General features: G+C 38.4%; 3 protein-coding genes and 2 long non-coding RNA genes across 6 annotated transcripts; 3 read left to right on the top strand and 2 right to left on the bottom strand.

Moving 5' to 3' along the window:
- The first annotated feature begins 797 nt into the window (after positions 1-797).
- LOC123477030 lies at positions 798-1,186 on the top strand. Its single transcript, XR_006652181.1, has 2 exons — positions 798-940; positions 1,029-1,186. It is a non-coding gene; the product is annotated as an uncharacterized LOC123477030 (long non-coding RNA).
- An 869-nt stretch (positions 1,187-2,055) lies between these two features.
- Positions 2,056-2,703, bottom strand: LOC123476920 (1-phosphatidylinositol 4,5-bisphosphate phosphodiesterase delta-1-like). Its single transcript, XM_045179926.1, has one exon. The coding sequence runs from the start codon at positions 2,701-2,703 to the stop codon at positions 2,056-2,058; it is 648 nt and encodes a 215-aa protein (XP_045035861.1).
- Positions 2,704-2,836: 133 nt separating this feature from the next.
- LOC116932679 (1-phosphatidylinositol 4,5-bisphosphate phosphodiesterase delta-4) lies at positions 2,837-4,625 on the bottom strand. Its single transcript, XM_032940492.2, has 3 exons — positions 3,829-4,625; positions 3,046-3,776; positions 2,837-2,975 (listed from the first exon to the last, which is right to left on the bottom strand). The coding sequence occupies exons 2-3, from the start codon at positions 3,772-3,774 to the stop codon at positions 2,913-2,915; spliced, it is 792 nt and encodes a 263-aa protein (XP_032796383.2). The 5' UTR covers positions 3,775-3,776; positions 3,829-4,625; the 3' UTR covers positions 2,837-2,912.
- Positions 4,626-5,285: 660 nt separating this feature from the next.
- Positions 5,286-7,182, top strand: LOC123477031. Its single transcript, XR_006652182.1, has 5 exons — positions 5,286-5,427; positions 5,558-5,664; positions 5,720-5,849; positions 5,926-6,792; positions 6,858-7,182. It is a non-coding gene; the product is annotated as an uncharacterized LOC123477031 (long non-coding RNA).
- A 1,317-nt stretch (positions 7,183-8,499) lies between these two features.
- Positions 8,500-12,276, top strand: LOC116932674 (iron-sulfur clusters transporter ABCB7, mitochondrial). 2 transcript variants are annotated; one of them, XR_006652176.1, is made up of 16 exons: positions 8,500-8,888; positions 8,949-9,071; positions 9,146-9,338; positions 9,395-9,561; positions 9,634-9,735; positions 9,833-9,991; positions 10,066-10,083; positions 10,163-10,337; positions 10,400-10,518; positions 10,596-10,634; positions 10,713-10,879; positions 11,092-11,221; positions 11,288-11,431; positions 11,496-11,627; positions 11,687-12,117; positions 12,170-12,276. XR_006652176.1 is itself a non-coding variant. In XM_032940457.2 (15 exons), the coding sequence occupies exons 1-15, from the start codon at positions 8,661-8,663 to the stop codon at positions 11,891-11,893; spliced, it is 2,103 nt and encodes a 700-aa protein (XP_032796348.2). In that variant the 5' UTR covers positions 8,500-8,660; the 3' UTR covers positions 11,894-12,135. The 2 variants fall into 2 exon arrangements, 1 of the variants encoding a protein (XP_032796348.2); XM_032940457.2 differs by lacking the exon at positions 12,170-12,276 and having other exon boundaries at positions 11,687-12,135.
- The last annotated feature ends 4,584 nt before the right edge of the window (positions 12,277-16,860 follow it).

Raw genomic sequence — 16,860 nt, 5'->3', positions numbered from 1 at the left:
CCGACTTCTTGTTCAATAACCTCAGCCTCTCTTCTTCTTTCGTTTTCGAGAAGGCTGCGAACGACCACGTTCCTGGTTGCTAGAGATGTTGACTGCTCTGCAACGGTAGATTGACCACGCGACCTCGGATGGCTTCTAGGTCCTTGGTACCCGTAAAACCTTGCAATCGGAGTGCTTCCGTAGTCTGGTTCACGTGGTGTTGGGTGCTGGAGCACAGCTGGCAAGGGAATCTCTGGATGAATTTGTTCCCTTGGCGTTGGCTCACGAGTCGGTAATCCTCTCAGGAAGTTTAGATATCTTCTATAGTCAGCATTCACTCTGATGTTGGTGATGGCAACAGCTTCGTCACGGGGAAGATACTTGATTGCAATGCTATAGAAACCTTCTTCGTAGGCACCTAGTTTTGCATCAATTGTTACACCGTGGGGCAATGGCCTGTATTCAGGTTCTACAGGTTCGGTGAGACTTGGGCCAAATTCACCAAATTTGATGCGAGCATGATATGCCCCAAGTCTTCTGATTCTGTTGAGATACTGTTTGCAGAAGGATTAACACACTAACTTAGAACTATCTTGTAACTTAGATTACATTGATACGCTGAGATACTTCATGACTAATTGGAGTTCTTCTCGGGTACATCCCTGGAGTGGCTGAATTCAGCTTTTAGACTAACTTCTTTCAAAAAGGGAGTGATAGTTAGGACGACAATACTTAAATAAGTGTAAATTATCAAGTATATTAAAACTAATGCTTACGCAAGGTGCTCAACACTCTTTCTTTGACACGACTGTAGCGTGGCTTGACCTATTAGCAGTGTTACTTAATCGAGTTGTACAGAATTCTGTTTAAAAACTAGTTAGTTTCGAAGGACCATTGACAATAATTACTCTTACTGATAATACCTGATAAGTAATTACTGATTTGAAGACACTTGACTCAGGTAAATTGTTGCTGATTCTCTAGCTTTTATTCAGACTCTGACACAACTTATAATAGCGTCTGCTCTACCTTGTTGAACAATTGCGAAGAAGGAACATTAACCGAGATCGGCCACCAAGAAGACGCTGAACACAGCACCCCTGGCGGCCTTACACATACTATAAATCAAAAATAGTGGGCTTGCGAACTAGTCGGCCCGACCTAGTTAATTGTCCGTCAGGTGGCGGGTCGTGATCCGCAACACCATGAATCACGTGGGTTTTAGTCGATCGTTTTTTCTTTTACAGTGTCAATCGGAAAAGATTTTATGAATTATAGTGAAGCTAAAATGATTCTTTTTAAAAGTATACCTACAATTTGGCAAATTCTTTTTTGTGTGTAACCCTTTTGACGTCGTTTATTGCAAACAGCTGTGCATGGGTTCCGCCAACGTTCCTCAAAACGTAAATCATCGTCAGGAACGAACGTCCAGACGCCTCCAGCAAAACAAAACTGCCCAGTAGAGTTTTAGGACGCATTACTTGGATATGCAAATGAAATTTTGGACCCTTCCAGAGCAGCAAACTGTTAATTCGCATCTATATAACCAGCCACGTAAAGAGAATTTCACTTTGAACGAAGGCGATGGCTGGAACTCTTGTCTGATTACGAATACAGACCTGATTCATGGCCGTCGTATCCTTTTCCTCTTTCACACTTTTCATCGTTGATTTTTAATAGCTGCTTGCATGCCAAGACTGTTTTTTTTAAAGAATCCTAATCCATTTAGATTTTCCAGACCATCAAATAGTTATGACGTTACAGATTTTAAGGATTTCTTACACTGACTAAAGCCCGTCCGTTCGTTTTAAGCTTTCAAGACCTTTCCTGCTTTCGTTTATTACCCATTTTCGACGAGCTGCAGCATCACTGTTTGCACATTCGGGGACGTGACCTCCTTTAAATAGTAAAAAAAAATAACGAATAATATTGAATAATAAATTGTTTAAGTTGATGTATTATTTACCGATCAAACAATTTCACGTTTTCACATCAATTACTGAATGTTTGGGAGGACGGCAATTCCTGTCTGTTGACTGCACGTATTGGTGTGTAGCTTCCAAAGCTGAATTAATTTCAGGCCGACGAACTGTCCGATATCGTTACTTGGATTAAAAGATAAGTCTTGTCCAGTGGGACGAGGTTCTCATCATGCAGAGGGATAGAACAAGGCCCGTTAACTAAATTAACCACCGGGACAGCATACGACGCTATGCACGCACGTTTCAAGCCAAAGTACTGCGAGCGTTTCACTTGAAACAGGAGAAATCCGAGTTCTGGAACGCGTACGTCGAATCTGAGCTCTTCTTCCCATTTCGGATTGCGTCCATCATCGTTTACTTTTCTGGTCGCCTTTTCCGTTTTGTCTTCTTTTTCCCCCTGAACGCGGATGTTGACGTACGTGTGTATTCGTTTGCCCGTTTGCGGAAGATTGCGTCCGCTGATGACTTTGATAACGATACGTTTAGGGCTGATACGAGGAGCGGTCTGGTCAAGAAGAAACTCGGGCTTCAGGGCATAGCCGCAGTTTCCAGCGTGAATGAATCTGCTTTCGTAAATAGCCAGATCGCTGCACTTGGTTTGAATGTTCATAGCAGCTATTTGGCACCCGGCATTCATTCCGGGAATCGGATTAAAATTGCCAGATAATTGTCGCTGGCCTCCGGGATAGTACCTGATTAAACGGTTAGCTGTGATTTCACGCATCTTTCGTTTTTGACTCATTTCGGCAATTCTTCCGTTTCCCATCAACTTATCGATTGTGCTGGATTTTAACAGCCGATTGAGTTGGTGCTCAGATAAAGAAGAGGCTTCAAACCATTTTCCGATTTCAGGGTTTTTGTCTAACGCACGAGGTGGGAAAGGGACGGCCTGGCAAATGTTGGCCAGATCGCCCCATTTCGCTCTTGGTGCATGGATAATTATTTTGCCTCTTAGTTGGTTCGGCGATGGAAGACAGGCCATTTCTTCAGTATTGCCCACATAGATAAAGTGACCTAAAATATCGTGCAAGTGTTTAATGAAGACTTGACGCTGTTCGATAGATTTTATGTGATCATCCATTACCAGGATCAAGGGAAGGTCGTCTTGATTGAAATTTGGTTTTATGCCATCCTCTAAGACCTCGCGGGCAACAATCCGGGAAGTTAAAGTCCATCCATGGAAGATGACAGGTTCGCCATTGGGGCCGTCGTGTAAATCCAATTCGAGGCATTTACATTTATTTGCTATAGCTCGACGGTATCCGTCTATCGTGCTGGCGCTAGTCAATTGATTTCCCAGAAGGTACGTATTATGGCTACCTTTGATGTAATAATGGGACAACGGATGATCCAGATTTTGCTTCGCTTCTTCTTGTTCGAATAGTTCTTCATCTTGGATGGTTTTACTTCCTGATTGTAGGGATTCGGCTTTCAAGGATTCGGGCGTTTCAACCAAACTAATGACTTCGGTCTGAAGTCTATCAGCTTCGTTGGTTGTTGGTGTTTCTACAATGACGTCATGGAAGACAGCAAACAACGTGCTACAATCAGTTTCTGGTTGGTTAACTTTGTTCAATCTAAGTACCCGTCTTTTTACTGTTCTTTTCGTTCTTGTAAATTGTTTCTTGGTATTTGTCAGCAACATTTTTAGATTATTGCAGAGCTTTACGTCCTTTTTCGTCTGCTCTCCAGTCTCAAGCAATTCTGTTTGCTTTAATCTAACTTGTCGACGTAATCTATCAAGTCTATCATGCTTCAGCGAGGATGCTGCAAACTGTTTACGGGCCATCAGGGGTTGCCTGTTAGTTCTCATTTCTGCCAATTTCAGTTTAGTGCGTACGTCCTCAATAACCATTTTTAGCTTTACCTGTCTCAGATTTTCCATGGAAAATTCCGCCAACATCCACTTCCACTTGGGTGCGACTTCTGCTCCTGGTTTGTTTCTTTGCGGAGTCGTGGTTCTCTTCCTAGACCAACGCACAACTTTTGCTTTGGTTACTTTAGGTTTCTCCATCGTCGTGTAGTTAGTAGATGAAGATGGTCCTTTAGTTAAGTAATTTTGGTGTTCTGGTTTAAACGTGAAGGTAATCAGTATGCTGAGAATAAATTTGGAGAATCGTACGCATCTTAGCGTCGCAAAAACAGGAATGCCGATCTGCATGGATCTTACCAAAGAAAAAACCTGTTCTAGAAGTGACATCTTCATTGCTAAAAACCAATGGCATACTGGGGTAGGGATTTTGCATACCATTATTGACCCTGCATATATGTACAAGCATAGCACTCACGGGACAGTATTTGCATCAACAAAATTATTCGGTTCAGAAAAACTACTAGAAAAATTTGGTTTTTCAACATGACTGCACATTACCCACACCTTTCAATACTTTTTACTCTGAAAGAGTTTTTCACTTTCAGCAATTCCATGTTGTGTTCGTAAAATGAAACAGTCAATCATGCAACAATATATATGGCAGTTTTTATTCTAGGCCCGACGTGTTACACAATCTCCACATCTTATTCTAATCCCGACATATTTACAAAGTGCTTCAGTCAATCCGTACCAACAGATGGCAATCGCTGAAGCCCAATGTTATAAAACTAAATACCTTACCAATAGATGGCTATATCGTTTGGCAGACCGTCTCCAGCAGAAACTCTTTGACTCTTTCTCCTCATTTAGTATTCCGCGTGGTGTGGTAGTCTTAATTCTGGTGTTTGGTAAACAAAGGATTTGAGTTTGTGATGGGTAAATGGTATTAGCGAGGAGAACCGTACCAATTTTTGGGTAACTGGGTGCCACACTGTACTTTTGAATATGTGATACAGTTAAAATAAATGTGATATAAAAATCTATTATGGCGATAGGGGTCGAAAGCCAAACGTGGTAGCAGAAGAAGTTAGTTTTGTTGGCTAGGCCGTCATACTGACTGTAAACTTGTGAGCAATTGTTAACTTTCATTAACTTAAAAGTTGCCCTTAATTTTTGAGCTTTTACATTAATTTTGACATACAGTACCATACAGATGGCTGCCTTGGTAAAAATCAGTGGTTAGTATGTGGACAATAAAAAACAAGTATGATTTTGATTAATTTGAAAAGTTAATTTTCCAAGTGGAATGTTGTACAAGTTATACATAAGTAACAGGCTAACAGCACATAATTCACCATTATGAATTTTTTGTATGCTGATCTTTAGCAGTCTCACTTTACAAGCTCTAAGTTTTTCTTCTTGGAAATGCTATTTCATGATGCAATATGATTATGTTGAAAATTAATTGTTTGGCAATAAGTAGAGTTAAAGATTAGCTTTATTCTGTTACAATTGGCACTTTTTTGTTAACAATTAATGTCTTTTTCTAATTTTTATCATTTTACAGTGACAACTAATTTGTTCTGGCTTTTAGGATGTGAATTTTTAAAAATGCAAGTAATCGTTATTTGGGAAACCTGCACTGACAAGATTGTAAGTTTTATTTACTTTTTTTACATGGTTACATCTTTTTTTGCATATTGATCATCCAAGTTTTCTTTAAACTATGTGGTACTGATTTTATATGTTATTGTCTAATGTGACAATAACCAATAATGAACAGGAACAATTATATACAGAGCTGAAAAGATGTTAGCATACGCAAATGCCGAATAAGAAAGAGCCAATGTTGCGAGATCTTGAAGTGTTTTCTAATTTTTTGCGACAAAGGTATTGGAAAGGAATAAAATGAAGGGATATAAATCAAAAATATTTTATCATCCAGGTGGTACTAATATAGTACCTTTGCATTATTTCTACAACAATTTCGGGATTTTCGGAATGAGAGTTGTAGAATACACGCACATGTTAAATTTCGGCTACAATCATCAGAATGAATAAGATTCTCGCAACAAGTATATAAAGATTATATTGCTATCCTCCAGCATGGCCGGCGTTTCGTAGTTATAATTAAATTTAATGTGCTATCAGTATCCCCTAGGAAATGAGACAACGAACAGCTACAATTGACACACTGGAACTTTCAACCCTTAATGTCGGCGTGACGACCCAACTTGTCCAGATGAGCTTCTGGGGAATGGATTGTCTTCGACGTGGCTGGAAATTCCAGGTAGAGGGGGCATTAAAAAATTCGCAAGGATTTTTATCTTCAGATAAGTTGCTAACTACCCAGTTATGTATAATCGAATCGATAAGATGTTTTAATAGCACATAATTTCCCAATAACACGAAAGGAACAAACAGTTGATGAATCCAATCCCATATCAAGGAATTTTAGATGCATGGTTGAAATATGGCCAATGAGGAAAATAATACAACTATATGAACTTGATACATAAAACACAAACGATACCAACAATTCTAAATTCTAAACTTAACTGGCTAGCGAAGCGTCCTGATTTAATGATAAGACAGTACATGATCAGTGGAAGACCTTAGCAAGACTGAAGTAAATCGTTGGTTAACGCGTTAAATACACACTGACACGATCCGAATTTTAGCTTTCCCGGAATAAAAGTTTAGGGAAGAGGAAAGAAATTTTGAAGGTCGAATGATTTCCACGTGATTTCGGAGATATGGCCGTTCCCCTTCTTTTGACCCAATCTCGTTCAATGACCCATAATGCACAAACAACCTTTTCAATTCAATGACAAAATCACCTGGGCAATTCAATGACAAAAGAATCCAATCCGATTTTTCCATCATTCCAATCCGATCAATTCATCATTTTCTTCAGTGCCACGAAAATCCCGATCGAACGAGAGATTAGTGCCGACACTCCGAAAATCACCGCGCCATCAACGCCATGTATGGGGTAAAATCTCAGAAAAAGTGTCGGTCGGTCAACTGTTCGTTTTTCTTATTTTCGATGCTGTGCCGCTGAAATTGTTCTCCTTTTGTAGAGGTAATAACGGAGCAGTCCGCGGTCGAGTCCCCGTTTTTTTCGGCTGAACGACAAAGGAGGGTGGAGCAGTTTCAAATTTTGCATGAAAATGGCATTTCTTGCCTTCATACAGAGTAGTCCGGTCGGGCTAGCAAAAAGTGTATGTTGAACCCCAAACAAATTGTAATAAGTTTTTTTTTACATGAGCTGTGTTTATATCCCTTTGATCTATGCCCAGTTAAAAAGCTCCCGAAAAATATTAATATTTAGTGTACTTATTTTAATTTTTAAAATATGCGTGTTTTTGTGAATCGATTAAAACTATTAAAATACAAGAAAATAGAAATTTGAAAAAATGAACTTTGTTAGTTATTCCCTCATTTATATTCTGGCAAAATTTTGTTTACATAACTTTAAAAGTGGGAAATTGACAGCCACTTTTAGCTGGTCACCTCCTTTTTTTCCCCCTTAAAAAAGCGTCCGTGTTTTACACGGCTCTTATGTAAAAAGCATGACAACGAAAATCGTTGCCGATAGTGAACTAGAGTTCGCTGCTCATCCGTTAAGGTCTCATTTTAATCGGCGGTTTATCTTTTACCACCCCAATAAATGATTCCCGGGAGCTAGTTTTACTTTTCAAGTTATTTCATGAAATATAAACCCAATTTTCCCCAAATTTTCTTACTACACGTTCTAGTTTCCGTCACACCCGCAGTAGGCGCTGTGACGTTCTGTTTTGTTTACATTTTTTGAAATTCAAAAATGGCACCAGATATCTTTAAATGTGTGATATGCAATTTGAGTGATGGTGAAGAAAATTGTGAAAATTAGTGTGAAAATTAGTGAAGAAAAAAGAAAAAGAAAAAACAAAACAGAACGCCACAGCGCTCACTGCGGGTGTGACGGAAACTAGAACGTGTAGTAAGAAAATTTGGGGAAAATTGGGTTTATATTTCATGAAATAACTTGAAAAGTAAAACTAGCTCCCGGGAATCATTTATTGGGGTGGTAAAAGATAAACCGCCGATTAAAATGAGACCTTAACGGATGAGCAGCGAACTCTAGTTCACTATCGGCAACGATTTTCGTTGTCATGCTTTTTACATAAGAGCCGTGTAAAACACGGACGCTTTTTTAAGGGGGAAAAAAAGGAGGTGACCAGCTAAAAGTGGCTGTCAATTTCACACTTTTAAAGTTATGTAAACAAAATTTTGCCAGAATATAAATGAGGGAATAACTAACAAAGTTCATTTTTTCAAATTTCTATTTTCTTGTATTTTAATAGTTTTAATCGATTCACAAAAACACGCATATTTTAAAAATTAAAATAAGTACACTAAATATTAATATTTTTCGGGAGCTTTTTAACAGGGCATAGATCAAAGGGATATAAACACAGCTCATGTAAAAATAAACTTATTACAATTTGTTTGGGGTTAAAACCTAGCCCGACCGGACTAGAGTCAAAAACCCCTGGTTCCTCCATTATGGCTATTTTCCCTCTCAAAAAAGGGGTACCCTCTTGTGGGGATTACTATAAAAAAAAACGGGGGTTTTGGGTCGGGGCGGTCGGGGTGAAAGAGTGATTTTCCGCCCGGTGGAAGCGCCTCTTGCGGGTGTGTTGTTTCACGCCACGCGTAGGTAAGGAAACCTAACATGCGCGGACGTTTTTCCTGGGAATGGTCTGCTCTGGTGATTTCCTGGAGTATGAATCGGCTCTGTCCCTATCCCTCTGACTTGTTTATGTTTTTAAACCGAATGGTGTTTTACATTAAAATGCGCCCTTAATAAAGATACTTATTTCGAGTCGAAATTAGGTCTAATGGCATCAACTCTCCCTTTATCAATTTTCCGAAGGCGGATACTTCAAAATACGTCCCTACAAACTTATTGTGTTACAAAAAACATTTTGCCTGCATTTCAATGCTTGAAAATCTCTAGAGCAAATAGATATCACAGGGGTACTGTATGCAATAATGTTAAACAAAAATATCTTCCCTATTTACATGATTCAAAGCTTTTGAACCCTTCACTTACACCAAACTGGAAAGTATGTAGGTATAGCTAAGTCTTTTGGCCCCATAACAAAACAAATGCTTTACATACATAGACTGGAATCCAATTGCAGTCCCATGGAAGTTCATCCCATTCACATGAATTCATCGGTAACAATGTTGGGCCTGTTTCAGGTCCACAGCTTGTGAAATACTTGTTCAGATACATTTGGCCTAAAGTATATACAATGAAAAAATTAATGAAAAAAAAAAATGTTCTAAATTATTGTTTTATTTTGAATTCTATTTCTAGGATAATTGGGAAATTAAACGCAGAGTTGTGTTTGCGTCAGGATTGTTGGTTTCTGCTAAATTACTAAATGTTGGTGTTCCGTTCCTATTTAAACATGCTGTGGATCTGCTCAATACACACCTGGACTCCCCCTTGCACATGGGTGACCCTCAAGCAACTATCACAACAGCTGTATTCACCGTTCTAGCTGCCTGTAAGTGAAATTGTTCTTTTTCAACATACTCCCTATGACTTCAAAGTTTATTGTAGATGGTATTGCTCGTATCGGGGCCTCGGGTATGAACGAACTTCGCAACGCAGTGTTTGCAAAAGTATCACAACATTCAGTACGACAAATAGCCAAAAATGTCTTCATGCACCTTCACAATTTAGACCTGAACTTTCATTTAAATCGCCAAACAGGCGCCCTTTCGAAGGTAGAAATAAAAATTTTATATTAATGCAAGAATTTGAACTGAAAAATGTGTTTCTAATATCTTTTTTTAAAGGCTATCGATCGCGGCAGCCGAGGCATAAATTTTCTTCTAGCTGCCTTACTTTTCAATGTCGTGCCCACAATCTTTGAGGTGTCACTCGTAAGCACTATTTTGGTAAGCGGAAAATGTAGTCAACTGCAGAACTGAAAAATAATCATCACTAACATCTCACTGTAACTTGTTTTTTTTTGTTTTTGTTTTTTTTCTACAGGGAATGCGATGCGGTTGGGAATTTGCCACTATCACGCTTAGTTGCATTGGTCTATATACTGGATATACTTTGGCAGTCACCCAATGGCGAACCCGTTTCAGAATTGCCATGAATCAAGCAGAGAATGAAGCAGGAAACAAGGCTATTGACTCACTGATCGTAAAACAATTCTTCGTTCAATTAAGGCTTTATGGAAACTAACGTTTTCTTGTTTTACCCGTGTAATGGGCTAGAACTATGAAACTGTGAAGGTAAACTTTTATCCAACCTTTGGAAGATAGCACATCTGTTTTGGACTTTCTTTTAATTTATAACCCCCCCGCTATTTAGTATTTTAACAACGAAAAATTTGAAGCCGAAGAATATGACAAGTCACTAAAAAAATACGAAACTGCCTCTCTGAAGACAAATTCAAGCCTTGCTCTGTTAAATTTTGGACAGCAAACTATTTTCAGTGTTGCGCTGACCGCAGTGATGCTGCTTTCAGCGAAGCAAATTGTCAATGGTACATTATTTGAATCTTTGTTCTTTGAATTTATTTTTTACTTACTTCGTCAATCGTTATAGGGCAAATGACAGTTGGAGATCTTGTTATGGTGAATGGTCTTCTTTTCCAACTATCTTTACCGTTGAATTTTCTTGGTTCCGTGTACCGGGAAGTACGTCAAGCAGTAATTGACATGCAGGTTTGTATTTTCATATTATAATAAATTTACATACTGCTTTTTACATGATAAATTGTCTGCTGTTTTGAACACAAAAGGTTCTTTTTGCACTTCAAAACGTTAAATCTTCGATTCCTGTAAGTTAATTAAGTTACTCGAAATCGTTGAGATAGGACTCTAAATTATGTTTCTACGTTCTCTATTTGCTTTGTAAGGTCACGACCGCATTACCTTCATTGAAACTGGAAACTTTTAAAGAAGCCACGATCGAATTCCAAGACGTGCATTTTCACTATGGCGGGAACAAAGAAATTTTTAGTGGTTTAAACTTCACAGTTCCAGCTGGGAAAACGGTTGCCTTGGTTGGGGGCTCAGGTTCCGGGTAATTTAATCCATCCTATTAATGCTGTCTTCACATTAGAAAGCGTTACCGATAATCAGTTAGAAACAAAATCCCTGCCCTCTTCAGCTTTTGTTTCTTGCGTCTTTCTTCATCTCCTCTTTTTGTTAACAGGATCATTTTCCATTCTACCGTTAAAGATACTTTCAGATAATTAATTTATCATGGCTATTAACCAGCTCATTGTTTTATAGGAAATCGACGCTTATAAGGCTTCTTTATCGTTTGTTTGATCCCCAACAAGGAAAGATATTGATTGGAGGACAAGATATCAGTGCTGTTAATGTTGACAGTCTTCGTCAGTCAATTGCTATTGTTCCACAGGTATTATTTAATCATTACTTCCTAACAATTAAGGCTGCATTTCTTAGATTCATTTTTGATGAATAGGAACCTGTACTGTTCAACAACTCCATATATTATAACTTGCATTACGGCAACTTTGAAAAAAATGAAAAAGAGGTTCATCAAGCGGCAAAAATGGCTGGAATTCATGATTCAATCATGTCTTGGCCCATGCAGTACAACACATCGGTTTGCTCAGAGTCTTTATACCAGCCTTAGACGTATTTGAATTACGATTTATTCTTATCAATAGGTTGGGGAACGAGGGCTAAAACTGTCTGGTGGAGAGAAGCAGCGAGTTGCAATCGCTAGAGCAATATTGAAAACCTCGCCAATCCTGATATTCGATGAAGCCACATCGTCTTTAGACTCCGTAACCGAAAGTGTAAGTTTTTGAATAGTCAGTCGTACGCAGACTAACTGAAGTATCTTCTTCATCATTAGAACATCATGGAAGCATTGAAGAGAGCGACAACCAATAGAACTTCTATCTGCATTGCTCATCGATTGACCACTGTGATTGATGCAGATGAAATCTTTGTGCTCCAAGGCGGACGTATAGTGGAGAGAGGGACACATCCCGAATTGCTTGCAACCGCCAATAGTGTATATGCCAAACTATGGAATACCCAATTCAGAACCCATGGCTAAGCCAAACCTGAATTGTTGTGACCAGTCAACAAATGGCTGATAGAAAGCTGGGAGTTAAAAAAGCTTTGTTTTTTTATGTAACTGTATAGGGATTCAAGAATTATGAGAAGATTAGTCATAATTAAAAATGGGTAAACTATTCAGTGGGAAATTAAATTTCTGGATAGAATGTAACCAGCATTGTCAGCAATCAAACACTATGCCGATGGTAAAAAAATATAAAGGTTGGTTTCCAAAAATCATGAGCTATGGTATTTCGTCTTTACCTTTTTAAAGCTTGTTCAATAGGTAACAACATATCGTTTGGGCGTGCAAATATGCCCCATTTAATATCGATCTAGATTTGATTCGTGAGTCATGATGATAGCCAAAAATAGCCACGAGAAAAAGCGGCATACGATATAAGGGGTGGACTCGGTTGCATCGTCTATTTAGCCTTCTATTGATAATAAAAATAACTCTGCTTATTTTTTTATTTTAAACATATTTTGATCGAAACATATTAAACCATTTATCATTTAAGTAAGTTACAAAAATCTGGTTCATGGTTGCCAACAAAGAAATTTGTTAAACTTCAAGCATGGTGTAAAAGGGCCCTTTTACACCATGCTTCAAGTAGGCATGTTAAAATACATTCAATTGGCATAGAGTTATTCGGTTATTATTACTTTTTGTCAAAAATTGTCAAAATTTATATTGAAAATTACAAACCCAAACCGCCAAACATTTTAAAAATAGAACTAATTGGAATTTTGACAACAAAGGAAGCAGACGATGGGAATAGTCATAATTAGCATTTTAGTGATTCAGTTATTGCAGTTCAGCTTTTCAGTCGATCAGTACCTATCTTTGTCTTGTGATCGTGTGGTCGTCAGTCTGATGGAGGTCGAAGAAGTCTTCGACAGAATCTCCCCGCATCGAAGAAAGGTAATTTTTTTCGAATCGAAATTAAGTGTTTGATTGTGGTAACGATGGTGGCATTTATTGGAAAAGATTATTTAACAAAAGAGTGATTCGCTGATTCCCGCCAAAACTTGACAAACAAATTTTGTTCGGCACACGTGTTGGTGACGTCACCAAGGGTAACCTCGCCAAAAAATGTTTGCAGTGGACCTTTTAAGTTTTGTTAACTGTTTTTCTGTCTCAAGATAATGCATTCTAGACAATTATCAAAGTGCAGTACAATTTTTAGCTGCATCGTACAAGTTACAGTTGAGTTTCACCACAAGTCCCAGACTTAAATAATGTCAGCATTTCTTAAATGTGATTCTCATGAAATAGTTTTCTCTGAGTTTGAAGCTTACAGTTTAACTTTTTTCTTTTCATCTGGTTTATTTTAGATTCCAATATCTACAAGAATTCAGAGATTAGCTGAGCCAGAAGATTCATCACACCACCATTCAAGGTAAGATTGATAATCTTTCATTTAAAGCTTTTTCTCGATCAAAATGCTCGCTGGCGTTCAGTTGTGCAATATTCGATCGGGCATTTTGAATTTCAATTTTGATGCAGACTCTCATGGAGTCAACCGTTTTGCGAGGGAAAGCTTTGCGGAACAGACCAGGAAGCTCATTTAATCAACCCAGCAGTGTCAGTTAGTTAAGAACGTTGGGAAATCCCATGAGAGTATTTTCGTGACACATTAACACACTGCCTTCCCATCGTGGGCAAACACGCAGGTGTTCACATTTGTCAGCCACACGGCATGTGAAGCACATCACACAAGTGGCTTGTTGCATGAAATTGAACGATCCATCTGATGTGGATCGTTGAATTTTACGTACCAATATTTTCACCCATCATTGCGATTATGCAGAGCATTTTGTTAGACTGAAAATTGTTCCATCGTAAATCTTCTATATAAAAGCATTTCCAACGCGTTGACACATACACCGAAAGGGTCGTTAAAAATGGCCATAAAATTTATAGCTGGTGTAGGGTACTCTCAAAATGATACGGTTTGCATTTACTGGTGACGTCAGCAATGTTTCTAAATGTAGACTCGGTTCCACTTTGCGAAACAATGGTAACGTCATGGTAACAATAGAATCTTGTCTTAGTAAAGCGATAGATATCGATGGTCGTATCAATGATGGATAAAGTTCTTGCATCCCCATGGTAATGGCAACTTGGTTGTGTTTTTGTACGCACTGTATCGAACGGTCTTTTTTTTTTCTTCACCAAATTTTTGGAGGGGGGAGGGTGAAGTTTGGCGTTTCGTTCGAAATTCAAAGGGCATCGTCATAGTAACCAAACCCATAGGGAAGTTTTTAGACTATGATCAAAAGATTCAGACATGAAAAGATTTCTAGCTTAAGGGTCAACATGCAGAAAACATCTGTCGTTGTCCGCCAAACTTTGACGTTTCAATACAGCCAATATGTTATGAACCGTTGAATGGCGAAAAAAAAAAAAGAAGGAAGAGATCCATTTCGATGATTACAATTTTCCTTAAAGTTTTCTTCCTTTTTTTTTTTTGAGGGGGGGCTTTATCTGTGACCGAATGAAGTAATCTCTTATCAGTTGAATGGCATAGACTTTGATAAACATTGATGATCTATCATCTCTTGCCAATCGAATGAATTCGCAATTTTCCCACGGCAATTTTAACACGCGCACGCTTTCCGTAGAATTTTGAAAGTCTCACATTTGTGTGTGTGTGTGTGTGTGTGTTTAAACCGTAGGGAAACGTGAGAGTTGAGGAAGTCGTGAATAAGAAACCCTTCCACAAGGGAAATCAATAAAGTTTGTCTCCGCTGAAGTCTATCGCTGTAGGTGCAATGGAGCAAAAGTTGCATCATTGAAGAGTTTTTGCGTCATCTTTCTCCGATACGCCAGCGCCACCTATTTTCGCTCGACTGACTTGGACCGTCTTTTATCTTCGTCCCCCCCTTTTTTTTTTTTAGAAACAGACGAGTCTCTTTTTTTTTTTGATTAAAAATTTGATAATAAAATCGCCGAGACAAAATAAAATATTTACAGGACAGCTGTTTCTTTGCATTCGCTATCGATCAGCTTTATGATAGAAGACGGACTGATGTGTGACAGATGGGGTGATGGTTTTCTTTTTTTTTAAAAAGAAAGAAATGAAATAGATAAATAAAGAATGGCGTACTGACTTTTGGAAACAGTTTGGTGTGCAAGCCGGTCCCTTGGTAGATGGGGTATACCCGAACGGAGATTTATCGGTCCCGGGAAAGAGCCCCATATATCAATACGGTCATCGTCGCCTTTCGTATTGGGTCACAGGGATAGTTCTACAGTATAATGTAGTTATAAAGAACTAGAAATGCCTTTTTACCCTTTTCTTTTTTTAAAAAATCTCTCCTCCGTCATGTCGTCTTTAAAAAAAAATTTTTTTTAAAGTTCGTGATGGCTTTTTAAAATTGGCGGGTCACGTTCGGGACAGATATATTGTGACACAACAACCGTCTCTCTCGATCCATATTGCATGATCGAGTAGGACAGTAAAAGATTATTATTTTTTTTTCTTTCTTAAATCGAAACTTTTATTTTTCTTTTCGTTCAAAAATTGAAAAGGAAAATGCGGCCGATTCTTTTCCTGTTTGTCTGCACTCTTGCAGAGGCATTAAAGATTAAAGCTTTATTTTTTTTTTGCGTTGAAGCCTATCCTTGCCAGTAGGGAGAGGATGGTCTGATGGGAAAACGAGGTAATCGAGTTTTAAGGCCCCTGATATTAAAGCGACGACGTCCGGTCCATGTAATCCCCCCCCGTGCAGAGGAGGAAAAAAGACGAGGTGCGCATAGCCAATGAACGTCCCCCCCCCTCTCGTCTTTGGTCAGCAAAGGGAAACAAAACAAAAATCAGCAAAGAAAAGGGAGAAACTGAGATAAATGCAACTCAAAAAAACAGTAGAAAGCAGGAAAAAAGCGAGTAAAAAAAAAAAATGTCATCAATGTGCTAATTCGTATCGATTTATTTCTCATTTGCAGGGGGGGTGGGTGGGTTATATTTATTTTGTTTGTACATTTTGTTTTTTTGTATTTATTTCTATTTACTTTTTTATTTTTTCAATTCGAAATGTTGTCGTCGAGCCGAATGGACGATGATGGATGTAGATTGGCCGCATTCTTTGGCAACACGAACGATACATGTCACATCACTTGCTCTTTTCTTATCTCTGCCTTATTATCTGGCTATTTTTGGCGTCGACTTCTGACAGCAGATCCTGATTCGATCGGAAACGTGAAAAAAACAAACTAATTTATCTGTACAATGTGGCGTAAAAAGATATGGCGCTAAATCTTATTGGACGTTATGCAAAACGAGAAAGAAAGTTTGAATTTCGAAAAAACAAAAAATGTACAAAATTTCATTTAAAAGTCTAACAAAATCAAAAGAAAATATCGAAAGATTTTATTATTTCCGTTCTCGTACGTACGTGCGGTTTCTGACAATCCGAGCGGATGATGCAACATTCCCGCATTCCAACTCTTGTCTCTCGATTCTCTTCTTTCTTTCATGGTCGACTGCGTGATGTTCCTCTTATCCGTGTGTGTGTGTAGAAAAAAGAAAGACAATGTTGTATCCGGAAAGCGTCTAAAACAGACGTAAGTTCTTTTCTCTCTCTGCTTCTTTGCCGTCTGCTTTTTAGTTGAGCTACTACCGGTGAAGATTTTCGCGTGAATGAAAACATCCGTGTGAGTTGCGTGTCTCGTCTGTTCAGTCGTTTCCTGGTGCCATTTTCGGCTGTTTAGAAAGTCGCCATTTTTTTTTTTTTTTCATTCCTTTTTTCTTATTGCCTTTTTAAAGGGCAACCCAGGGTCTTACCTTATCCTTTGCGAGTGTTTTGCATTATTGCCACTTGATAATTCCTTAAAAAAAAAAATAAATAAATAAAGGGCCACATACCCGATCACTTTAGACGTTTCTTTTTCTTTTTTCTTTTTAAATAGTGAGCGTCTGTTGGTATAAATTAGCTCCCCTCGTATTGATCGTGCTCCGC

This window comes from Daphnia magna, linkage group LG10, assembly GCF_020631705.1.
Source record: "Daphnia magna isolate NIES linkage group LG10, ASM2063170v1.1, whole genome shotgun sequence".
Taxonomy (NCBI): Eukaryota; Metazoa; Arthropoda; class Branchiopoda; order Diplostraca; family Daphniidae; genus Daphnia; species Daphnia magna.
The sequence above is the reverse complement of the archived record's forward strand: the minus strand, read 5'-3'. Positions and strand labels throughout refer to the sequence as shown.